The 18,765-nt window shown below is 45.1% G+C and overlaps 1 protein-coding gene across 1 annotated transcript in view; it reads left to right on the top strand.

Moving 5' to 3' along the window:
* Positions 1-18,765, top strand: part of UTP20 (UTP20 small subunit processome component) — a 100,582-nt gene that overhangs the window by 43,002 nt on the left and 38,815 nt on the right. The window contains 8 exon segments of the mRNA XM_020982333.2: positions 169-259; positions 3,018-3,103; positions 4,353-4,478; positions 6,393-6,559; positions 7,524-7,732; positions 14,394-14,537; positions 14,883-14,962; positions 17,243-17,469. Of these exon segments, the coding sequence (XP_020837992.1) occupies positions 169-259; positions 3,018-3,103; positions 4,353-4,478; positions 6,393-6,559; positions 7,524-7,732; positions 14,394-14,537; positions 14,883-14,962; positions 17,243-17,469 (1,130 nt within the window).

Here is an 18,765-nt window from a genome sequence, read left to right on the forward strand (position 1 = left end):
CGAAAGAGAACTACGCAGAGATACCAGAGACTCGCCCCATGTGAGGTTCACAGCTGGGCTCGGGGTGTTTGGTGTCATTGTTAAAAAGTCACGTTGTTATTCTTACTGTGAGATTTTGAGTGAGTGGTGCTCAATTTTTTTTTCATTCTTTTTCTTTCTTTTGTTTAGGCAATTAATTGCCCACCTGCAGGTTTTTTCTAAATTTTCAAACCCTCGGTCCTTATATCTGGAGTCACAGTTATATGAACTGTATCTGCAGGTAAGTAAGATGAGATATTGGCTTTCATAGGGGTCTGGATTTGAAATAGAAAGGGAGAGGCCTCAGAGTATACTGAGTCCAGCCCATCCCTGAGGAAACTGAGGCCCAGAGAACTTAAGTGACTTACCCGGCTGGTAAGTGTCTGAGGAGGGATTGGAACCAGGGCTCCCCGGATTCCCGGCCCTGTGCCCTGGCCACTGCCCTGTACTGCCTGTCCCCCTTGTTTGTGAGCATTTCCCTCCCATTGCCCAAAAGTCAGCAGAGTGGGTGAGCAGAGTCATTAGAAATATTGACTCTCATGCCCTTGGTGCTTGACATTAGAACACAAAACCAGTGACTTGAAAGGGGCTTCTGAGGCCATGTCATTCAGCTTCTTGTCCAGTCTGTGACCTCTTGCGTAAATGCTCCTCCTCTCACTGTATAGAAATGGGAGTCAGATATTAAAACAGTAATAGTAATTAAAACAGTAAGACGGTAATAAATGGCGTCAACAACTCTTTGAGTTTGAGCCCGAGCACCTTTGGAGACGGGGGACTGTCGCCTCCCAAGGCAGGCACTTCATTCTATTCCCAGATGCGTCTGATGTTAGGACGTTCATCACAGGGAGCTGTGCTCCTGCTTCCTGCTGGCCTGTTACTAATAATTTTCTGGGGACCAAAAAGTAAGCCTGATTGGTCCTTCTTTCTCATAATAGGCCTTTCAGTGATTGAAGAGCTTTTTTGGTGTTCATTAAGTTCATTAAATTAGTTCTTTCTTACAGCACCATAACAGTCCACTACATTCATGTGCCACGTAGTTTGTGTGGCCATTCGCTGCTCAAGGAGCATTGACTTTGTATCCAGCTCTCTGCTACTCCAAAATAGTGCTGCTAGAAATATCTTGGTGTGTATGGGCCCTTTTTTTTGTCGCTGTCAAGATATTTCATAACCCTTTTCTTTGTCTATCTGTCTTGTTACCTCTTCTTCCATTTGTAAATTTCCCATGTGTGCCTTTTCTGTCTTCATCCAAGTCATTAATAAAAATGTCTAACAGAACAGGGCTGAAGATAGAGCTTGTGTTATATATACCATTGGACACATCCCTTTTGGGTAATATTGATCCATTGATCAATAGTCTTGGCAATGCTTTTTCTGTCAGTTAAAACGTCTAGCCTTAATGAGGCAGTGCAATAAATAGAGTACTGGACCTGGAGTCAGGAAGCCCTGAGTTCAGATCCTGCCCCAGACGCTTAGACTAGCTCTGTGCCCCTGGGCAAGTCCTTTAACCTTTCTCAGATTCAGTTTCCTCCCAGGTTATCATCAGGATCAAATAAGATGATATTTGTAAAGTCTCATACGAATGCTGTTGTTGTTATAATCTGACTCACATTGCTTTATTGTATTCCTATAGATTTTTAAAGACTGTGGAAGAATTTGCTAAAATCCACATGTATTAAGTCTGAGTTTATTGGTCTATTCCTCATTAAAGAAAAGACAGTGAGTCCGACATGACTTGTTCCTAGTGAAATTATCCTGGCTCCTAGGGATGACCACTTGCCTTTCTTGGGGCCCACAAAGCCACCCATGTAATAATCCGCCATTGCAGTCATATTATATAAAGTATTTTACTCTACCTGAGAGTTTATATTCTGAAAGCATTAATTTGGATAGCTATAAATGAAGCCTAGCTGACTTAAACGTTAAATAACTAATGTGCATAGCAGAATTTGTACTTTGGTATGATGACTGATAAAGAATCATGAGAGTGTGGGGGCAGCTAGGTGGTGTAGTGGATAGAGCACCGGCCCTGGATTCAGGAGGACCTGAGTTCAAATGCGGCCTAAGACACATAACACTTAGTAGCTGTGTGACCCTGGGCAAATCACTTAACCCCATTGCCTAGCAAAAAACCAAACCAAACCAAAACAAAACAAAAAAAAAAGAATCATAAGAGTGGCCCATAGATGGAGAAGGACAAGGGCAACTTATTTTTTTCTAGTTAGAGATGGTTTTTGGTGGAGGTGAAATTTCTGGAACTGTTTAAAAGGACTTCGATGAATTGAGATGGGAAAGGAATTCCAGTGTAGGGTATGATTTTCAGGCCCTTTCAAAAGACATATCAGAAGGTTTATTTAATATTGGATGCTCTTATAAAACCCCAAAGGAAATGTGTTTTTCTATGTAGATTCTTAATAGGTTGAACTTTCTCAATATCATTAAAGTTACTTAATTTCTGCTTAAAATGGGGAGCATGGACCATATTTTCCAGGTTGGAGTTCTGAATTCCTAATTATCAGCATGAACTTAGGGAGGACACCATTCTCATCCCTCCCCCTGCCTGCCCCTGCTTTGCCTCAGGAACCATTACTGCAAGGTCAGGGACTTTCTGCACACGCAGTTAGAAGGATGGAGCAGAAATGACTTGTAGGTGTGGGACAACAATGTGAATTTTGTGTTTTATTTCAATAGCTCTTCCCTTCCTGACTCCTTTTCCAACCCATATTCTTTCTAGCAAACAAAAGTGAGGTAGGAAACAGCTTTGAAAAAAAAAAGGAGAAAAAAAGGAGAATTTCTGTGTTTAGCAGTTAGTATGGACAAGTGGTGTGACTGCTTCAGGCTCCAGGTGATGCTTTGAGACAGTTACTTATGGATGTTTTTTATGAGGGGAGGGAGTTCCCCTGAAGATGAAATTACAGGTCCAGGTTGGGTGGGAGGGGGGATGTATGTTTACATAAATGACTTTAGCCTTTTTTGATCATTTTGTAAAATTTTATCCATAGTTATTGTTGCATCCTGAACAAGATGTGCAAAAAATAGCCCTGGAGTGCATCATGACATATAAGCACCCCCACATTCTGCCCTACAAGTAAGTGAGGGCGACGCAGGAGGGTGGCAGTCTGACATTAACCTTCTGTGTAGGAGAGCTCATTGTTATTTTCAGAATGGGAAAACATTTATTCATTTCAGATAGAAGGGGAATTTGGCTTCTGAGGTAGAGGTAGAAACTAGAAATATACTTCATTAATAAAAATTCTTTTTTTTTTAAGATTCTCCGTGGATAATAAAGTAGTAAAAAAACCAGGCTATTATATACAGAAGTTTGTATCATCACCTTTGCCATGTAAATATTAAAATGAATACCTGATAAAATAATGTTAAATCTTAATTTTAAAAAATCAAATGGGGAGTTGGTGTCAAAGTTAGGAAGACTTAAGTTTAAGTTCTGTATCTGATATGTAATGATGTGTGACCCTCATTGGGTCAATAGCCTTTTGGTGCCCCAGGCAATGTTTATAAAAGACATTTTTAAATTGATCTCCCTTTTTTTTTTACATCATCTCTCCCTTTCCTACACAACAAGCTATTTCTTCTAATAAAGATTTTTAAAAGGAGCTGGAGAGAAGCATTTCAGGAAAGCCAGCCAGCACATTGATCAAGTCTGACTGTTCTCCATCTGCAGATGAGGCAGGGCAACGTCTTTTTCCAGCTCTTTGGGGCCAACCTTCTTCGTTACAATGACACAGAGTTCCATGTTGGTGGTTCTTTGTCCTTCCCATTCTTGTCAGTGTGGTCACTGTGGGGCCGTTTCCCCAGGCCACGCCATGCTTGGTGGGGCTATTAGTTACACTGATGAAATCACAGGTCTAGATGAAAAAAAAAAGTTAAATATTTGAAGAGAAGAAATCCTGTATACACTTGCATTATTAAATAGTAGTTGCAGTTTATCTCAGGTTTTTTTCCCTCTCACAGCAAGCAGATATTGTTTTCATTTAGAGTCTGCTCACCCGTCTTTATTTATAAATGATTCAGTAAGTAGTAGTCAGGTAACTTCATTGTGTAGGATGTGTTGCTAAGCACAGGGGACACAAAAGACTGAACAAGTCTATTTGCTAGGATTTCCTTTAACAGTCATCTGTTAGAACATAAATAAAGACTACTGTTGGTTACTAAACACCTTCGTTGGCTCCCCAGAATTCCTGCTCTGATACCTTGTTTCGGTTTAATGTTAAACATTGCTAGCTTTACTCTCACCTTCTGGGAAGATAAGGCTCATGAGCTGCTGAAGTTATGACTGTAAATCACGTGACGCTCTGATTTATGTTCGTTGTCTACAGGGAGAATCTGCAGAGGCTGTTGGAAGACAAGAGCTTTAAAGAAGAAATTGTCCATTTTAGCATTTCGGAAGGGAATACCATTGTGAAAACAGCTCACAGAGCAGATCTTTTTTCCGTTCTTTTGAGGTATGTTGACCGCAAATATAATGGATAGAAAGCAGACCTCAGAGTCAGGAAGACCCAGGTTCAAGTCAAGTCCCTTAACCTCTCTTGGTGCCTCAGGCTACTCCCCAAGGCTATGTATTGGAAGGCCAGAATGCCTACCTGCCTTGTTAGAGGGAGTTTGCTCCCTGGAAGTACCCCACACCAGTGAAATTACAGGTCTTAATTCCATCCATTCCCTCCCCCTGAGCCCCCAACCAGTGATCCCGGTTAACATTTAGTAGTATTATTGTAGGAGTGTCATTTAGTGAGTGCACTGACTTCTGCACAGAAAGACTTCTCTGCGGTCTTCACCTCAGAACTGTAGGCTCTTGGGGTTGAAGAAGATGTTAGAGGTCATTGAGTCCAGCTCGTGCCTGCCCATGCCTCCTCTGTACCAGCCCCCAAAGGGCCCATCCAGTTTCTGCTGGAGGAGTTAGCAGACATTCATTAAGCATCTGCTGTGTCCCATCCTCCGTACCCTGATACTGTTTTAGGTACAGGCTGCTAGCCCGTTTTGAGTCTGTTACGATATTTGATAGACCAGTTTGGCCTGAGTCTAGTTTGTGCCAGCCGCTTTCTGTTTTTCTAGCGGCTTTTGTCAAATAGGAAGTTCTTTCCTAGATCATTTACATTTTGGGGTTACCGAGTTGAGTTATCCTGGATTCTTTGTCATTTAGTTGAACAGTCACCATTTTGAGCAAGGTTTTCTTCCTGAAGCATCAGCACCCGTCTCTTTTACCGGTGAGGACAGTCATGGTGGTGGAACAAAGGAGAATTGGATTGGGGTAGAGAAGCCAGTCTCAGTTCCCATCTTTCACTGTAGTTGGTTCTGTGATCTTCGGCAGGTTGTTTCTCCTTTACGTGGGCTTCACTTTTCTCCTCTCCCATGAAGAGTTTGGACTAGCAGGAAGCCTTAATCTCTTTTTGCTTCGTGGACCCCATGGGCAGGCCAAGGAAGCCGAAGGACCTCAGAATCGTATTTGTCAGTGCGTTAAATAAAATACACAGGATCCCAGAGAAACCAATTATACTGACATAAAATTATCACAGTGCTGTAAACCAGAAGAAAAGGCTGTGGAAAAGGCCCTCCTTGTGGCTACTTGTCTCTGAGTCAAAGATGTCAGCAGCTGCTTTGTTCATAGCAGAGATACAACTCTGGCCTGTGTCCAGTTACTCTGAGTCCTCTATCATTGCTGCATTAAGCCTCTCTGCCCATTCTGTGATCTTTTCCAGAAGTCATCATTTCTTTCCTCCTTCTGGCAGGGAGGTCTGTGGAACGCCCCTCGCTCTGCTGTTGTTCCTTTTTCTCTCTAGCTTGAACTTCCCCTTCAGGGTCGTGTTATTTTTCATAGGTGCATAGCTTCTTAGTAGACAGTGCTGCTCCACCAACTTCCTTTATTGTTTCATTTACTTTTTAAATGATGCTTTTTGATAATTTGTAGTATTTGTCACGCTCTATCAGTTGCATAAAAGTGTATATTTTCTTAAGTTTTACTCTTTGGAAGTCAAGGATAACAATAGCGTAATTAATGCATTTCTGACTGTGATAATATTTACCAGCTTTATCCATTTTAATTGGAAATAGAGAAATCTAGGCCCGGGGAGAGTGTATAATTTATCAAAACTAAAGAGAGTACTTGTTAGTATGCTGGGTTCCCAGTATCCAGTCTGACAAAGGTAGCACTGGACTGAAGTTGGTTTATTCTGGATTCTGCCACTGATTGATTACTTTTGGAAAATCACTGAACTTTTTCAGACCTCAGTTTCCTTGTGTGTAAAACGTCAGGCAAAGTTGCTGTAATTTAAACCGTGATGACCCAGTACGAGGAATTTCATTACAACAGATTGTGAAGTGGATGGATGGAGAATTAACCACTTTTACTTTGGATTTTGTAGAATTCTTTATGGACGCATGAAAAACAAGACTGGAAGTAAAACTCAGGGCAAGTCAGCGTCGGGGACGCGCATGTCGATTGTCCTGCGGTTCCTGGCGGGATCATTGCCTGAGGAGGTCCACATGTTCTTAGACCTGCTGTTTGAGCCTGTGAAGCACTTCAGAAATGGTACTGACAATTGTGGCCTCCTCCCCTCATTCTGAGTGGCAGGATGGTGCTGACCCATCGTGGCCACCTCCTCTAATTCTGGGGGACAGGTTCTCTGGGTGTTCAAGGGAGGCCAGACAAGTTTAACTGACTGTGGGCCAGGCCCTGTGCTTTGTTCAGCCTCTGTTTCTGCATCTCCAAAATGGGTATACTAATGCTACCTGCCCCACAGGGTCATTGTGAGGAAAGGGTTTTGTTCACCTGAGAGCAGTGTGGGACAGGGATTAGACCTGGGGTGTCATTGGTGTAGGGGATTTCCAGATGAGGAAAGTCCTCTACAGGTGCAGGTTGCACCTCCTCTGTGAGATGAAGTGACTTGCGGGTCACTGAGTCCAGCTCCCTCATTTTACAAAGAAGGAAACTGAGGCCTCTGAGAGACTGGGCCCAGGGCAGCTGCACTTGGACTTGGTTCTCTCCACTGAGCCCCGCTGCCTCTCTGGGGTGGGATATGGCGATGACTCATCTCATGTCATGGGTCAGGCAGCCAGGGCATCAGCATATGATTGACGGGGAGGCTGGTGATAAACCCATTGGAGGAAGCTCAGAGCCTCTGAGCAACCTTCGGATGAACAGGATAGGGACCGGGAGGCCTAGGAGGGGCTAAGCGGGTGATTTCATTGGGAAAGGGAACCCTGATTTGGACTTCCCTGTCCCTGTTCAGTCTCAGAGTCACCTCGGCCCTGGAGACAGGAAGTGACCGGCCCAGTGTCATACAGCCGACCTGTGACCCTGGGCAAGGCACTGAACGTCTCTCAGAGGCCACAGTTACCTTATCTCTAAAATAGAGATAAGAGCCCCCTTACAAGTTTATGGAGGGTCAGGTGAGATCCTGTTTGTAAGGAGTTGCATTCTTCATAATAGTAGTAGAATTAGCAACCCACTTTTCCTTCTCCTCTGACGTCTCTGTTTCTCATGTCGTTGCTAGGGCCCTGCCACTCTGCAGTTCTGCAAGCCGTGGAAGACCTTGATTTGTCCAGAGTCATTCCCTTGGGCCGTCAGCACGGTGTCTTCAACAGCCTGGAGCTGGTCTTAAAGAACATTGGTCACCTGGTCAGCCCCTACTTGTCTGAGATTCTGCAGATCCTGCTCTGCATGACGGCAACGGTGTCACATGCCCTTCAGCAGAGAGAGAAGGTGAGGAGGGCTGCGTGTGGGCTGGGGGTTTGCCTTGCCTGCAGCCCCTTTGGGGCAGCCCTCCCAACGCTTGTTAACTGCGGTCTGTCCACCCACATGTTTGGTGCGTGGAAAAGGAGGCTGGCGGAGGGGTTTTCCTGGTGACTCCTCCCTAGGCCGTGGCAGTAGAGGGGCAGGGAAGGTGGCTCGCACCTGCCCTGAGGTGTTGGGGCCACCCCAGACATGCCATAATTACACCATCCACTGTTGGACCACAGGCACCCTGAGGGCAGAGGCTGAGCCTGTCACTTGTGTCCCAGCAACTTGTGCTACTTGGCTGATTAAGACCTGAGAGATCTGAGTCAGGAAGACTTGCTTTTCCCTGAAAAGATCCAGAGCAGCCCTGGATTCTGTTACTTGCAGTTTCCAGTCTTTATCCTTCCTCCTCTCTACAACACCAGATGCTCCTGGCTCCTCTCGGACCCGATGTGCTCCATGCCTTGGTTTCCCCCATTTTCCTTCTACCTCCCTAACTCTCTGTTGCCTCCTCTTCCACATCCGTGAGGTGGCTGCTCTCCAGGGTTCTGCCTGAAGCCCTGTTTCCCCGCCTCTCTCCCTTAGCAATCTCGGACTCCCAGGACCACTTCTGTGCCCATCACTCCCGACCTCTGACCTCTTGACCTAACACTTCATCTGCAAATAGACATTATCTCTTAGAGGCCCTAGAAGTGCTTAATCTGGGGTCCACATATGTGCTTTTAAAAAATATTTTCATAATTATATTTGAATTAAATTAGTTTCTTTTGCAACTCAAATGAGGTCCAGAGGCTTCACCACGCTGATTACTCCTGCTCATGATGCTTCACTGTATCTTTATTGTATATCAAGTAAGTTCATTATCACCTCCAGCCTAGCATTCAAGGCCTTCCACCTTCTGCTGTCCCTCCCCTCCACATATTCTGCATTCCATCCAGACTGGAGTGTTTTGTGTCCCTCGTACATCCCTGCTTGTGTCCTCACTACTCCTGTGTGGCTCCAGCTTCCAGATCCCATGAAGACCACCCCGCAGACCCCCTTGGAGCTACTTGTCCATTTCTTTTGTCTTTCTCGAAGTTCCCTGGTCTTGCAGATCCTGGTGTGGGTGCCGCTGCCCTCCTCTCTCCCTCCAAGTCAGTCAGGACTCCACACTCTTCGGTCCCCCTCGGGCCTCCCACGGCACTTGGCACTCCTCTTGAGACACCGTTGTGCGTATGTATGGGTCGGGTCCTCTTCTTAGATCGTCACAGGCGTTGCTTCGTGGTAGTGGAGTCAGGAGGCCGTGGGTTCAGGGCTCACTTTGCTGTTTCCTAGCTGTGTGATTGGGCCTTGGTTTCCTTGTCTGTCAGAGGAGATCAGTAAGAACCATGAGGGGTGGGAATGAAGCAGGAGCTCTAAAGCTCCCGTCTGAACTTGGGCTGTCCCCTTTGACCAGCACCGTTTTAGGCCCACAATGGGCACTCCGAAGCTGCTTCTGGTGCTGTTGGTTTTTTGACTTTTAAATGAAAAGCGTTAGTGCTTTCTGAGCTCCATTTCTGACCTGTTGCTGAGCTCAGGAGTTTCTTAGTGACGGAGGCCATCTTACATGGACTCTTGGATCATTGAGGTGACTTGGCAGCGTGGGAGTGAGGGTGGTGGTGTTCAGCGTGGCCCAAAGCTCTCAGGCTCGGAGGACCTTAACCTTGCCTCCGGGCATGGACGGGGACAGGGACTTTCCCAGGGCCACACAAGGATAAGTGGCCCCTGGCCCTCTTCAGCATTCTTGTTGCCAGACAGAACAAATCGCTTCGTGTTATTTTGTCTTTAGATGTCATAGGAATTTGCAAAATCATGTTCATGATAACAGTAATAGCTAACGTGTGTAGTGCTTTAAAGTTGGCAGAGCGCTCTATAGATATTCTCTCATTTGGTTCTCGTGACAGTTCTGTGAGGTTGGTGCTATTATTGCCCCCATTTTATAGATGAGTAAACTGAGGCTGGGCAAGGCTCAATAACGGGCCAGGATCACACGGCGAGGAAGCAGATGAGGCAGGATTTCATCCTGGGACTTCCTGGCTGCAGGCCAGACTTCAGTTGCTCTGCCAACATGCCGCCTGATGACATGCTTTAACGAAGTGAGACGTTGATCAAGCTGCATCTCCAGAGAGTGATGTTCAGTTCAGGGTGTGGGGACAGTCGTTCCCCTGCCCTTTCTGAATTCTCTCTCTGTTTTAAAGTGATTAGGACATCAAACAGCCTGCTAGGGGAACCTCGACTGTGCCTCGTTGGCCAGTCCTCCGTGTCTGCATTTAAAAAGGGCACAGTCCTGAGCTGAAGGCAGTCTCGCTGTGATGCGGCTTGTTTTCCCTCCTGCTTTTCAGTTTGTATTGTTATCTTGGGAGGAAATCCCCCAGGATGTGGGAGGTGGGGGTCCCCCTTCCCCTTAATTCATCCCCAATCCGATGATGTCCTTGCAGGCCTTGCCTTGTATGTCTCCTGGATCCACGTGTAGGTGTGCAGGTGCCTTGCCTTTTCCTTTGAGTTTAGACATCAGATTTGCTAACTGGCTCCTCTAACAGCTGGCCCTGAAGTGGAGATTTTGTCATCCATCTTTTTTCGACTAGCTGAATTATTCTTCCCGATCCCCTCATTTTACAGAGGAGTAAACTGAGGCTTGGGAAGGCAAAGCACCTTGCCAAGGGTCTTCCAGCTGCAGAGGCCTGGCTGTGCTTTCGGCAGCATCCCCCAAAATCTCACTCCTGCCTCTGAATGGTCAGAAGGCAGCTTTGGCCAAGATGGTAGAGGGAGGAAGCATGCCGTTGAAAGTCCTTCTGACCCTTCAGAATGTGCTCCAGCCCGCTCCATCAGTGAGAATAGATAACCTTGATGTGTCAGAACTCTTTGACTAGAGGCATTGATGGAACACTGGACCTGGAGTTGGGAAGATCCGAGTTCAGATGTGGCTGCCTGAAACCTTTCTTGGCCTTGTGACCCTGGGCAATTCACTTCCCCCCTCTGAGCCTCAGTTTCCTTATATGTAAAATGAGTGGTTTGGACTACATGACTTCTCAGGTCCTTTCCCACTTCAAATCTGTGATCCCTCAGAAACACTGAATGAGCTCATCTCTCAGCCCGAAAATCAAATAAACTGGACAATTGCGTTGCAGACAGGCCAGTCTAAAGGCCCCTCTCCCATCACTCCTCCTTCCCCTTCTCTGCCTTGTTTTTACCATCATTATGGACGCATTAGTGGTGGTCCAGTGCCTTCTCACTTCCTGGTCCTACTGAGGCTGCACCCGGAGTTTTGGCCTCAGGGAGCACATAACCACGTCTTACTGGCCACGGGATCTGGATGTGCCAGGCAGAACCACATTCTTCCTGTCAGTTCACACAAACTGCGTTCTTTTAAATAAAACAAAGTCCTTGGGGGGCTGCTGTCCTGAGGGACAAGGTCTACGTAGGCTTGTTCTGCCAGGCTCTGGGGGGCAGAACTATAGGACCGGTGTGGGGAGAAGTGCCTGGAGGCCAGGGCAGGTCTGGGCAGGCAGTTCCTCGCCTGCTACAAATGATTTGTGTTCTAAGGTTCGTTTGGAAATGGAAGTCAGTTTGTTAGAGAAACAGTGCTGGAAAAGGCTGTTATATCCTGGGCAGCCTAGAGAAACCAAGTTTTGAGCACTGTGCTTGGAAGTGGGATTCAGGTCTCTGCTGTGGTGCTGATTGACTCTGGCTCTGGCCGAAGTCATTTAACCCTCAGTGTTCTTGTGGGGAATAATGGGGATGATAATGCCGCTGCGTGAGGGGTGGTCCTTAGCGGCGGTCCTTAGCGACTAGAAAGAGTGTGCATGTGAGAGCTCTCACTGAGCCCGTAGGATTCTGGGAGCCAGTGATCTCGTCACCTGTCCCAGTCTTACCCAGCCTCCCGCGTCCCATCCAGGAAGACTTTTTAGAGCATACCTCCAGCTAGTACCGCTCAATCATAAGCTGAATTTATAGGATGAATGAACGTAGAAGCGTGTATTAAGTGCCTCCCATGTCCCATACACTGAGCTTGGTGCTGGTGAGCCAAATACGCAACAAAGGTAGGCCATTCCTTCAGGGAGCTTCCGTTCTCTGAGGGAAAACAGCATGTAGAGGGGAGGGGAGGGGAGGCCAGGGAACAGAGTTTTGGTTGGGTAGGAGTAGAGTCATAGGGCAGTTGGTGTGAAAAAAAAATTTTTTTTTCAATTAATAAGCGTTTGTTTTCTCCCCCACCCCACCTCTCTCCATTGGGGGAAAAAAACTGATAAAATCCTTGTGACAAATACGTATAGTCAAGCAAAACTAATTCCTGCCATGGCAGCCTCCAAAAATGTGCGTCTCTTTGTGCTGTCTGAGTCCCTCACCCCTGCCACGAGGTGGGTAGAACACTTCATCACTGATCCTCCGCAACTGTGGCTGAGCACTTGCAGAGCCACGTTCTTTCTAGAGGCAGTGGGAGTTTTCTGCTGGTCGCTGTTCTAGAGCTGGAGGTGGACAGCCGGTATGGGCTGGGGGTGAAGTACACAGTGACAGGGTCGATGAGACATCAGGGATGAATGAAGGTAAAGCCTGCCCTGGGGTTGTCTTGCACGTGCTCACTACTGGGCAGCTGAGCTTGGTTCCTGGGCAGAGATAAAGCTTCATGAATTGACTCCCCCAGAGAAGAGGGCTCTGCTGCTCTTGGGCTGCTTGGGGGGCTGTAAAGCTCTCTTAGAACCTTCATAGTGGATAGAGTCAAGCCTCCCTTGGCCAGAATCAAGGTGGTGTGATGCTCTTTCTTACTGGCATCTGCTTTGCTATTCTGCTACTCCTGTCAGCCTTCTGTAGGCAGCGAGGGGCTTCCCTGCTTGAGCCAGGAGCGCCAGCAAGCGTCACCGACTTGACTGATTTCCCCTCTCTAATGTCGGTGGTGTGAGACCCAAGGTGCGTGTCCCCAGCCAGGGGACACAGCGGGATGCTGATTCCTCCAGTTCACTCCCAGCATCAGAGCCTCCAGTCAGATCACCTCCCTGCATGTCCTGCAGAACTTTGCATTGGCTTCTGTCAGGGTGGCTTCTTATTAACTCTTGTGCTTTAGATCAGGGCTTCTTTACTTCTGCTTTAGGTGGAAAATCCCAAAATCCACAGTTCTGTCAGACAGGACACAGTTGTCATCCAGTTTTCCTGTGGTTCCCCGACAGTCTTGTGATTCTGAGTTTCCCTGAACTCCAGAATCCAGAAAGTAGTCTTACCCAAATTAGCTCTTGGAAAGCAGTGCCCTGCATCTGTTTATATTATTATTATTATTATTATTACTATTACTGATCTGAACTTGGCTAACACCAAATAAAGTGGATGTTGCCATATACATAGTAGAACAGGAAAAATGAATTGCATGTAATCTCTGTCATGTACAGCCTGCTGTCCTTTGTAAAGGGTGTGCTCGGTTCAAGGTAGAATGTTCAGCTTGGTGGTCATCTCTTAATGTCTATCAGTACTGTTATTTTTGAGCGCTTTCCCTCAGATTCCGTCACTGTTTTATGTGAAGGCTTCTTTCTGATGCCCGGCATTCTGGCTTTCACATGGGTACCTCACATAACATGCTCTTTTCTTGCTCTTTTCAGTAAATAAAACGTCCACATAAGAAAAGGGCGATATCCTACACTATGGATTTTTTTTTATCCAAATTTTTTTTCTGATCTAAAATCCCAGTTCCTTGACACACATTCTTAAAACCAAGAATATCTATGAAGAGAATGCTCTCTCTTCTTAACTGGTCAGTGATGGAGGCATTGAATGCCAAGAATCATCAGGGGTGTCAGTCAGAAGCCATCTGCCCCAGCCAGCGCTTGACCAATGATCCTTTCTACGGCATGCTCAGTGAGTGGTCATCTAGCTTCTTTTCCAAGTCTGCACATAGTGGGATCCCTTTGGGAAGTGATGCTACTTCCCAAGGCCTCTTGTTCCACTTGAAGAGAGCTCTTATTGTTGGGAAGCTTTTTCTTACATCAAGCTCTTAATTGTTTCTAGTTCTCCCATGTGGGTCCAAGCAAAAAAAAAGATTAAATTCTCTTCCCCATTAAAACCCTTGAAGGTGAAGAGAATTGTCTTATCTCCCCCTAAGTCTTCTTTTTTCCATGTTAAACATTTGAGAGTAGATTACAGCTGGGAGATTGTGAAGGCAATGAAATCTTCTGTTGCATAGCGTGGTAGGATGAGCACCAAATTAGAGTCCAGAGGCTGGGAGTCTAGACTTGGCTGTGAACATAACTTTCACTAAGTGATTTAAAGCAAATTACCCTTAGGCCTCAGTTTTCTCATCTACAAAATGAGGAATTTGGCCTCAATCATGGGTTCTTAATCTAGGTTCAGGGACTTTTTTCTTGAAATCATTAAGGAATATATTTTCTAAATATTGAAAATGGGTTACAGTTCACCAGGAGTCATTTCACTGCCACCACGTCTTGAAGGCTGTTCTTTGCCTAGGCACAGTATCCCTTTTTAAGGAAGGTGACTTGCTCAGGATCACCTGTGAAGTAGGGCAAAAGAAAGCACTTGCTTGTAAGCCCAAGGTTGTCAGCCTATCTTATGGTATAGTCTGGTGAACAACACCATCTGCCCTAGGTGGTCACTGCATCATTGTGCTAAGAGAAGGCATCTGTTTTTACAGGTACAGCTAAGGGTCATTAATCCCCTAAAAAATCTGAGGCGCCTTGGACTCAAGCTGGTTGATGAGTTTTTTTCTGAGCAGGAGTCCTACAACTTCAGCGCAGAAGAAATTGATGCTGTTTTCCAAGGTGCTGTTTGGCCTCAGGTAAAGGATCCGTTCAGGTTTCAGTCCAGCTGATGCCAGCACAGGGCACAGCCTGCAGATGAATGATGACAGCTTGGGAGGAGGTTGGGCTTGCCAGGCCTTAGTCAGTGTGAGCTCTGGGGCCTGGAGCCCAGGGCATCCTCGGCAGCTGGCTCTGCCCTTTGCTGCCTCTGTGACCTTAGGCAGCCTTGCTCACCCTGGCTTCTCCTGCACAAGACACGTCTAATGCATTTATGAAGGCACCTTAGAATTGGGCCCTTAGGGATTATCTTGGGGTCAGCTGTCTCCCAGAGTGAAGTGGATTTAGAATTACAGTGTCACACATGATGATTATTTCTCTTCTAGATCACTAGACTTGCATCTGAGAGCCAATATTCACCGACTCTTCTACTGAAACTTATTCATACTTGGAGCAAAAACCCCAGGTAGGGTTTTTCTCCCTTCCTTAAGAACAAAATTACTTCTTCCTGGTTAGTTGCCATCAAAGTTTGTAGAGCATGGAATTAGTCCCTGACAACAGCTTTCTGGCAGTGGATTGTTTATGTTCAGCTTGACATCCCTCGCCTCAGTTGAACAAAACCTGACAGTCAGAAGCAGTGTGGGCTGTGACTTGATTTACCTGGATATTGCTGTTTCTTGAATGCAGGCTTACCAGTAAAAGCTGGGTGGCAATGATGCCCCATGTCATTGTCACCCTTACCAAAAAACAAAAGAATTTCGAAGTAAATACCACAGCTGTCGTAGGCTTTGAAGGTGCTCTTCCTAAATAATTTCCTCATGCATCAGACATAAATTCTCTTGCTTTTACCGCTCGGGCAGTGTACTGTAGAGGAAAGAACACCGAATCCTGGACTCAGAGCCAGGAGTCCTTGTTTCTGTCCTTCACTGCCCTGAACCTCCATTTCCTCACCTCTTAAAATCAGATGATTGAACTAGAAGACTCCACTGTCTTTTCTATAGTAACACGGGTGAGAAAGTGTGGCTTTAGGATTATTCTTTGGCCTTTTTTTTCTTTTAATGTAATCTGGAAAGTGCTGTAAAATTTTCTTTTCCTGAAATGTCCTTTGTTATTTTTAAATTTTAAAAATGCATTTTTATTGGTCTTTGGTTTCATATTACCTGTCTTGCCCATTATACTTATTTCATTTTTAAAAAGTAACAAGAGTCACCTACCCTAAGCCCCACTTTGGAAAAGAAAATGAAAACCTTCAACAAATATGCCTAGTTGAGCAAAAAGAAATTCCTCCATTAGCTGTATCTAAAAATATTTGCTTCTTATTCTGTCTCCTGAGTCCATCACTTCTCTGTCAGGAGTAGGGTAGTATGCATAATCATCGGTCCTCTGGAATTGTGGTCGTCAAGGCATTGATTAGTGTTTTTCATGGGTAACTTGGAAAGACTTGAAAACTGATCAGTGCAGCTGTCAACCACTATTATATTTATGTATATATGTGTCATTTTTCTGTAGCCTAATGTTTCTTACATTCAAGAAATATAGATACATAGGCAACTAAAAGCAATATGTAAGACCAGAAGTCATTCCCCAGTAGATAAGGTCAAAGGATATGAATGGACAGTTCCCCAAAGAACAACTATAAACTATTAATAACATAATAAAAGGAGGCTCCGGATAGCCCATGCAAATCAGTATCATCCTGAGTTTTCACCTTGTACTCAGCAAAATGGTAGACATGAAAAAAGAGAAGAACAGTCAGTGTTGGAGGTGTTACGGAAAGACAGGCACACTAATGCACTGTTATGTATGTGTGCGAGGGTATCCATAGGCTACAAAAATAAACTCCTAATATTCAGCAGCATGTCTCTAGGATGACAACAGCCCAGGAGACAACAATAGAAAGGAATGAAGTCCCGTCCAGAATGACTGCCAAATGTACAAACCTTCTGTGAGTCGTTCTAACAAAGTACGCTTGATGCCTGCATGGATACGATTAGATGATGATTCTCTAAGGAATAAAAATAGGTACAACTTAAGTAGATGGAAGCCTGTTCAGTCCTCAGGACTGGGCCTTGCCAATATAATAAAAACAACAACACTACTAAAATTAATGTGTGTATTTAGTGTTATGCCAATCAGATTACCAAAGGGATACTTTTCATAGCTAGGTTTAAAAAAAAAACACAAAAAAGGAACCGTGGGCTTTTGAAATCATGAAAAAGAATAGGAATGAAGGGCCAGCAGCACTTCTGGACTGCACACTGTATTATAAAGCACTTGATAAAGTTAGAAAACAGCAAAAGTAGACTTGTGGAACAGACTAGACAAGGAAGAATCCGAAATAACTCAGTAACCCAAGTTTATTAACCCTTAAAATATAAATTACCTGGCAAGGCAGTGCCTGTTAGGCCAGGACTGCTGGGAGAAATTAGTTTTAGATGAACATTTTTTATCATCTCACAACTACTGCTACTGAATGGACATGTCACCTGAATAATGAAGATCATGTCCCCCAAAAAAAATTTAGAAGAGAAGCCTATTATCTATCCATATTTCACAGCTACGTGCAGGGGATGAATGCTTAACCAAACAAGGCATGTAGGCAGCTACAAAAATTAAAATAGGTAATTTTGATTATGTGAAATCCAAGTGCTTTTTCATAAACAACATTAATGCATCAAGGGTTGCATGGGGGAATCTTCATGTCATTTGTCCCTGAATGGTCATTGTTTTCGTGTTTTTCTTGCAGGTACTTCCCTTTGCTGGCTAAACAGAAGCCAGGGGAGCCAGAGTATGACATCCTCAATAACGTGTTTGCTGTTCTCTCGGCCAAGATCATGTCTGAAGCCACAGCCAGTGTTGTGATGGATATAGCCGACAGCCTCCTTAACATGCCAGATTTTGAGCCCACAGGCACAGTGTCCAGCCTGACTGTGACTGGATGTGTTTATACAGAGATAACGGACAATGTAGATGGTATGAATAGAGACAGACAGAAATCAGTATTAGGGTCATGGCATAGAGCGTTGTTTGGTCCCTCCTCCCCTTCCTTTCTTCTTTCCCCCTTCCTCCCCTTCTTTCTTTTAAACCAGACCTCTGATTTTAGCCCTGTACAAAGCTCCCTCCAGCAGTACAGGTCAGCAGTAGTGTCAGGCTGAAAGGGAAGCAAGAGCCCACCAATCCACATGTAAGGATGTCTGTGGGCCACAGATTGATTGAGTTTTAAAATGGACTGTTATCTGTATTTTATTGCTTCTTAATTTGTTTTGTTTAATATTTCCAAATTACTTTTTAGTCTGGTTTGGTTCCCCCCCCCCGCCCCGGAGTGCCTGTCCTAGAGCCTTGAGAAATTAAGTGACTTGTCCAGGGTCACACAGCCAACATGCATCAGAGGCAGGACTTGAATACAGGTCTCCCTAACCCTGAGGCCAACTCTCTATCCTTTATCCTATGCTAGCCTTTTGCAATTCTTGTTTTCTCAGCAGCAGAGTTTATTTTTTCTTATTTTTAAAATTTTTTTTATTATTTTGATTTATCAACAATCACTTCCATAAGCTTTTGAGTTTTAAATTTTTATCCCCCTCCCTCCCCAAGATGGTGCACAATCTAATATAGGCCATACATATGCATTCCTATTAAACATATTTTCACATTAGTGATATTATAAGGAAGAATTAGAACCAATAGGAGGAACCACCAGAAAGAGGAAACAAAACAAAACAGAAGGAAAAAAAATAGCAAATAGTATGCTTCCATCTGCATTCACACTCCATGGTTCTTTCTGTGGCTGTGGATGGCATTTTCCATCATGAGACCTTTGGAGATGTCTTAGATCCTTGCATTGCTGAGAAGGACCAAGTCTGTCAGAGTTAGGCAGCACACAGTGTGGCTGTTACTGTGTACGACGTTGTCTTGGTTCTGCTCGCTTCACTAAGCATCAGTCCACACAAGAGCTAATTTTAATAGGACAAGGTCAGTAGGATCAGTCCCAATCTCGTTAATTAGCTGTGACCGTTATGGCTTTTATTTTACTTTTCCCTGTCTGTAAATCTACATCAGAATTCCCATAGATGTGTGACCTCCCCTCACGAGGAGGGCACCCACTTTCCCATTGCAGATGGCAGTGCCTGGGCAGTGCTTCTCTGTCTTTCATTTTCCCCACAGAGAGCTCTGCTCAGTGAACTCTAGTGCCTTCCTCTTAGTCTTCCAGTGTGTCTGGGGGATCCGTCAGATGCTGCTGGTTCTTTCCTCTTTGTATCCCATGTTTTCACA

This window comes from Phascolarctos cinereus, unplaced genomic scaffold (assembly GCF_003287225.1).
Source record: "Phascolarctos cinereus isolate Bilbo 61053 unplaced genomic scaffold, phaCin_HiC Scaffold_1;HRSCAF=81, whole genome shotgun sequence".
Taxonomy (NCBI): domain Eukaryota; kingdom Metazoa; phylum Chordata; class Mammalia; order Diprotodontia; family Phascolarctidae; genus Phascolarctos; species Phascolarctos cinereus.